This window comes from Aulonocara sp. 'chitande type north' Nkhata Bay, linkage group LG9 (assembly GCF_057382095.1).
Source record: "Aulonocara sp. 'chitande type north' Nkhata Bay isolate Kocher_YH1m ecotype deep benthic linkage group LG9, A_spYH_male_GT1.1, whole genome shotgun sequence".
In the NCBI taxonomy this organism is placed as follows: domain Eukaryota; kingdom Metazoa; phylum Chordata; class Actinopteri; order Cichliformes; family Cichlidae; genus Aulonocara; species Aulonocara sp. 'chitande type north' Nkhata Bay.
The window spans coordinates 23876356-23883395 of record NC_141352.1 but is presented as its reverse complement, the minus strand read 5'-3'; the positions used below and the strand labels follow the sequence as shown (position 1 = coordinate 23883395).

The 7040-nt window shown below is 36.6% G+C and overlaps 1 protein-coding gene across 1 annotated transcript in view; it reads right to left on the bottom strand.

Annotated features, from left to right (window-relative positions):
* Positions 1–1967: 1967 nt before the first annotated feature.
* Positions 1968–7040, bottom strand: part of LOC147322190 (ADP-ribosyl cyclase/cyclic ADP-ribose hydrolase 1-like) — a 5836-nt gene continuing 763 nt past the window's right edge. The window contains exons 2-8 of the mRNA XM_086305177.1: positions 6683–6809; positions 6448–6586; positions 5680–5756; positions 4597–4670; positions 3189–3275; positions 2968–3051; positions 1968–2866 (exon numbers count right to left, since the gene is read on the bottom strand). Coding sequence (XP_086161303.1) covers positions 2809–2866; positions 2968–3051; positions 3189–3275; positions 4597–4670; positions 5680–5756; positions 6448–6586; positions 6683–6809 — 646 coding nt within the window. The 3' untranslated portion in view covers positions 1968–2808. The remainder of the gene's footprint in view (positions 2867–2967; positions 3052–3188; positions 3276–4596; positions 4671–5679; positions 5757–6447; positions 6587–6682; positions 6810–7040) is intronic.

Below are 7040 nucleotides of genomic sequence, written 5' to 3'. Positions count from 1 at the left end.
TCATGGGCTGTGCTTGCACACTGTTTCTTGGCTATGTTTTTGTTAAATAAATAATGACACCGTGTAAAATGTCATGTTTGTAGTTCCCCCAGGTTGTATTTACCTAATTGTAAGTCTGGCTAAGAACCAGATGGTTTTGTTTTATCTCTTAATACATAAAACATTGGAACTGACGGAGAGTGTGCTTTCTTTTTACTATGACTGTATGTATACTTTTACTGAAAATGATTTTTAACTATTGCAGACCACTGACGGTGACATAGGAAGATCCTCAATAAGGTGTAGTTTCAGTTCATGTTTTCTGAGTTCCCGTCAGTCTTTTCTATAGTTTGCGTTTTGTCCTGTCTACCTGTGCTTTTCTTTTTCTTTTCTCTTTCCCTTTGCCCGAAAGTTCATGGCAGACGGCTGATCCTCCCTGTCCCTGGTTCTGCTGGAGGTTTCTTCCCATTAAAAGGGAGTTTTCTTTCTTTATAGCTCAGGGTTTGCTCATAGGGGATCATCTTCTTGTGATTTCTCTGTAATACTGTAGGGTCTTTACCTTACAGTCTAAAGCACCTTGAGGTGACTGTTGATGTGATTTGGCGCAATATAAATAACACTGAACTGAACAGAACTGTAGCTTAGTGGTAGACCGTAATGAAATGAATAGCTTAACTTTTTACTATGAAATTAACTACTGAAACTACAGAATTTGCTAATTATTTCCTCTATCATTGCATTTCTCCTGTAAGTGAACCTCTTTTAAACCGCCCTGTTCTCTTTTTTCTTTCCCTCTAACCCTTTTGCAGGCATGCTCAGTCACTAGAAAAACAAACAAATGGTGGATGAATGTAGTGAATCTGCATGTAAAGAAGAATCACAAAGGTAAAGGCCAACTGGCAAAACCCTTTGAAAGTAGCTCCAAAACACACACGCATTAAGACAGTTTTGTCCACTTTGCAACAATAAACTGGGCTTTATTTAACCTATTTAGCTCATCAATTGATCTGGATACAAGAAGAAAAAAAACGTTGTATTATATGTGCATTATTTGACATGACAAGACTGGTTTCATTCATCTACTGAAAGCGGGAACCATACATATCAGCGGGGCATTGTCACTGCTTATGGTCCAGTATACATATAAGATGCTGTGTCCAAATTAACCCCTTAATGCCTAGTGTATCATATTTGATACATACAGTTTTTTGAAAGTTTTTGGGACTTCAACATAATCAGTGTGAATTTCCTCCCCTGAAAAACCTAAATAAATTGCACAATATATTTCTAAGCAATAAAAAACCCCCAAAACAAAACAGATAAGCAAATATGATACAAATTAAATGTCATATATGGAAATTGAAATGTGATTCAATTTTTAAACAATTAAATAAAATTAAACAAAAGAAGGTTAAATAAACAATATTTTCAGAAAAATGTTATTTTCTGGCAATTATTTCATGATTCAGGTTTTAAAGGGTTAAATGCTGCAAACACTTCTGGTCCATGTTGACACTGACTGCATCATTATTTAGTCATCGTTGGTCAAACCAGTGTGCTCATCTGCTCTACTGACACTGTTATTATCAAGCCATCTGTGGATTTAGTTTAGATCGTTACAACTTTTAATAAAAGGTTAACTGCTTTCACTTTCACCCATTAGCACTAATTATAATAGAATGACCTTTAGATAAATCCACCTGACATTTAAGCCAAGGAGCTGCCTTTACTAGGTGAGTCAACTGCTAAAATAGGGTAAGCGGCTAATCTTATCTGGATGGGTGTGTTATGGAAGCCAGTGTTAGATGAACAGGCCTTGACATGGCTTAGCTCATTGATGTGAACGTTTTTCAAGCATCTGTCACAAGAATAAATGAACTTCCAGAGAAATGCAGAATAAAAGCTTTTGGTTGTTTAAATACAGTAATGAGTAAATCAAAAGTCTTGAGTCACCCCACATTTCTTTATATTTTATATTTTGTTGGAAAAATGGGAAATTGCTGCTGTTATTAAAATATGTGCAAACATGCATGAAAATAGAGTGTATAAGGCAAGAGTTTGTACAATTCTAATGACCATGAAAGTCTATATTTTCTTGCCATTCCTTGAAGTAGTCTTGAGGAATAGTTCTCTAGGCTTCTTGGAGGATTTTTAAAGCTTTTCTTTGGATGTTGGCTGCCTTCTGTTCTGTCGAGATGATCCCACTCTGCTTTAATATTGTTGAGATTCTGGCTCTGGGGAGATCAATCCATACTTGTTGAAATGAAGCCCCAAACCATGACAGAGACTCCATGGTGTTTTATAGATGGCTTTAGACACTCACTGTTGTACATCCTCGACACATGCTGACAATGTGAACAAAAAAACGTCAAATTTGCATTCGTCACCCCATAAGAACTGTTGCGACAGATTTTCAGTCCAGACTTTAAACAACAAAGACATGATGTGTTTGCACTTTACTGGATTCAAATGTGATTACATAACAATCATTATTACACTGAAATACAAATAAAGTTTACAACCTTGTGTCTTAACATTTTATTTTGAAAATAAAGCATATTCTGTGACCAGGAGATAGCAGCCTTCATACTCAGTGTGTTTAATTTAAAAAAAAAAAGAAAGAAAAGAAAAAAAAGTTTCACATCAGATCCCACAAAATGAAAAACAATATTTTCATAATGTGATGTATTACAGATGTTCATTTGAAAAACATATTTCACATATATGTGAAAAGAAAATACTCCGTTTATTTAAAAATTGAAAAGGAAACAAGTGAAAGGTTTCTATGGCTGAATGCTACTATGTTGTGTCTGATATAATCAGACTTGTTCACCAGCAGGTTTTACATGCTATCTGTGGTTTGGAGCCGCATTCTTGAATCCGAGATCTGTTTGAACACAATCCAGGATAATAACGAGAGGTCAGTCGTGCTTTGTGAGGACACACACAAACAGGTCGTCAGTTCCTTTGTAATGCACATGTACTTACTCAGGCACGTCTTTGCAGCTGTATGTTATCCCTGTATGTAGCGCTTTCTTTAATTTCTGCAGGGATGCGTTTTTGCAGTTTGATCTGAACAAATGGAACAGAAGCAGTGAATGTAGGCTCAGTTTTAAAATATTCATGCCCCGATTGGCCATTCTGATGTAAATTAAACAAATAAAGGACAACATTGTGGTGAAAGATTTGCATATAAGAGGAAATCTTACTTGGCATTCTTCTGTATGACCATAACAACATTCAGGCTCCTGACCTTAGGGGCTTTAAACCTTGTCACCTCAACTTTTGCAAAAGTACTGAAGAGTAAAAAAAAACAACAACCCAAAATTCAAACCACAACTGTAAGACCACTTAAAATTAACTTGACGAGTGAGATGGATTTTAAAAATGCTGCTCTTAAGATGAGGAACTGAGTCTGTGACTGCTACCTGCAAGCTGCCATCTTCAAAGCAGCTGTGATGAATCAAGACATTGATAAAACAGTTAGACAGAATCAGTCTGCTATCACTTTGTGACTAAATGAGGCCAATTTGGCAATCTGTTTGTGATTCAATGATGAAAACCACAAATCTGTTACCATCTGTTGCAATTTTGTTGCTGTCGGCGCACATAGCATTTTACGTTAGACAACAATTCAGACCCAGTGTTTTGTGTTTTTTTTTATAAATTTATATTATTTGATTTAGTGTTATTCATGGTTTTGGTTCTTATTCTTAATCTCTCTGTGTTATATTTTTTGTTTCCAGTCTTTAGCTTTTTGTTACGGTGCCTTCCCCATGTTCCACGTGTTCTCTATGTTCCCTGTCTCCCCGGTCAGTCATGTCTCCATGTCTCAATGTCAACTGTGGGTCTTTGTGAATGTCTTACACTTCCTGTTTTAATTTGACTGTCTGATGTCCCATGCTCAGTGTTTCAGTGTTGCTCCCTCCTTGTTTCGTTTTATCAGATTAGTCCCAGCTGTGTTTCCCTCCTGTTTCCCATTCCCTCATTACTCCCTTGTGTATTTAAGCCCTGTGTTTCTCTCTGCCCAGTTTTGCGTCGTTTCCTCATGTTGCTGTGTGTCTCTCCCACAGGCCTCGTTTCCCTGAGTGGTTTTAGTTTGCTTCCTGTTTAGGTTATGTTTTGTGTTTTCTACGCTCGGATGTTCACAGCAAATAAAGCTGCCTCTTTGAGTTTATCCCCGTGGGTGCTGAGTTCTGCTTTTGGGTCCACATCTTGCCTGCTACAGCACTAACCTTGACAGAACTACTTCAGTTGCAGATTGTTAAAAAACTTTCCAACCTGATTTGGTTTGTAGAACAAGAACATTTTTTTACAACAACCTTTGACCTTGTGCAAGAAGGACAATAATAACTGTTTTTTAAATAGAACTTTTACTCTGCAGTGGCAAGGCAGACATAAAAGTCACTTTTTGCACTTAGTCATTTAAAAAAATATGAAAAAAGTGATGAATAAAGAGCTAAATACAAAGGCAAAGCAAAGCCTTAAGATTCCTTGAAACTAGGTGCATATGCCAGTGTTACATTAGTGGCTCTCATTAACATTATAATGGAAGACATTTCTTTATTTTTCTCACTAAAAGTCATAAAACTGTGGGAGAAGCAGAAGCAGCTCTACCTTGTAGGATCGAATGGTGTGATGGTGGACCCGCTTAGCATTGCCGTGACATCACCACAGGCAACATCTGCATACTGTACAGACACACAAAGGGGATTTTGAAGAAACACTCACTCATCTTGTAAGAAAAAACTAAAAAATAACACGAGATTTGGTCCTGAAATTAATGTTAGTTATTTGTCTCTTCCTGTAAAGTGAGGTTTATCAATCAGAAGTCACTATTGATGTGTTAATGGAGCATGGGACATATGAAGTCCCTTATTTTGAGAAATAACTGTACTTCATACTCCACAGATTGATATTATGCAAACATCTTTGTATTCAAAACAGGAAGTATGGGGCTGCAACATATAACTGAGGTTTTACCATTTTTAACTGTCCAAATGTTGTAATAATTTTGAACAAAACAAGTTGTACTACTTTCCAAAGATTTGCTAAGAGTGTCATGAAATGGTAGATTTAGGTGACTTATGTAACAAATTCCAGGATGAGCGCTCGCTAGTTCTGGGAGAGGTCACTGTTAAGTAATAGCGGTGTAATCCAGGGAAAAAAAAGCATTTCATTTATAAAAACATTTAATTCTCTCACTTAATTTTATATTTTCCTTACTTTATGGTATTTTTGTGCTTTCTGAATTAATGCCAAAATGAAAAGCTACTTTATTTAAAGCTATGTGGCACTTGCTTTTGCAGCATGCGTCCCATAAGTAAAGGATCTTTACAAATTAATTAAACTCAAATTTATTGCAGTGCAGCATCTCTAGCTGAATGTATTTTTGAATGTATTTTTGGAGGGGTCATTCCCTTTAACAACTGAAATGCTTAACCTTTAATCTCATGGGCTCTTTTGAATGTGTGGGCTGCCACTCACTCAGGAGAGCGCTCCATGGAGACCGACACAAAACCTCATTGACAGACAACGAGACGTGAACATTTCTTTTCTCCAACACCATCACTTATACTCAGGAGGGATTTGCTGCACTCTGCAGTCCACTTGTGTGTTATTTTAAGCAATGCAGGACCTCAGGACTATACTGTTTAACAGAGAGAAAGAAAATGTAGTAAATTCATGTTGAAAACTTACAGCAGCAGAGGCACGAATCCAAAATGAGTCAACAGGGTTGTTTTCACAATTACTTGGGCAAGCAGTAGTGAAGGTACCTATGACAACAATATGCATATTTGCTTGGGTTAGCTCCTCAAAACAACGTGCAATAATGAACTTCAGTGTCCCTCTAATAATCCAATATTAATTTTAATTTGCCAATTGGTGTAGTTCCAGATTTCCCTTGTAGGTCTGGTGCTAGTAACAATACATAAAAATAAAATAAAAAACAGAGGCTGTCAGGATGCTAAATTCACTCCCTGCTATCACCCACCCCCCAAACATACAAACTCTGACTCACCACCATTGCCCTTTCACTGACTACCCCACAGACACTCGCACATGAACCTGCCCACAATCATTCAATCACTATGATTGTGTTGGACACTGCTGTTTAAACACTTGTATAGTATTGTATTGTGTTGTACATAAGACACACTGTGTGTGTGTGTGTGTATATATGTATATATATGTGTATGTATGTATGTATATATATGTATATAGATAGATAGATGTTTGACTTTGACTACAAGTGGCAAGTTTAAGAAATTCTCCTCAAAAACCATGACTTGACTCCTGGTATGTAAATGTAACAACAAATCATGTCTTGCAAGATGAATTACATATATTTTTAGATTCTAGCATGATTTATATAAACAACTGTCAGTGCTCTTTTGCCGGTGTCTAGATTTTTATAGCGCTTAAATAATAAACTGTGATTCTTATCTACTGCTTTGAGAGTGTTACCGTTGCTGCCTTTTTTTCCACACCAGGTCAGACCATTCAGGGCATATCCCAACACAGTGTCCTCCAAAGTGACAAAACAATCTTTTCTCTTCTCAGTGAAACCATGGACCACAACCTTGGTTTTGCTCCAGAACATCATCTAACCCACAAACACAGATATTTATGTATTGTTAAACAGATCATGAATGATTGTGAGAGATGAGATGATTGAGATGGTGTAATCACTGATTATTACTTTGTTGCACTGAGGTTTGAAGGGGGCTGCAGCAATCAGAGGATCATAAGCTTGCACTGGAACGTTACATGGATCCTTGTTCACATAGGCCTGCTCAAATGCACCCCATAGCCTTTGACAGTCATATCTAAAAAAAATAAATAACGTTTTTTAATGTTTAGGTGTATTTTCTTTTAAAGAAATGCTAAATATGCAAAATATTGTATTGCGTTTACATAACTCTTATATATTTGTTGTTTATGGCAGTTTATGGCAGGGAAATTGCCATGGGGTTAGACTCTGGACACTGACTGTGCACTTCTTAATGTCATGTTTTTAGTGAAGCACTTTGTAACTGTTTTTCTTTTAAAGCAAAATT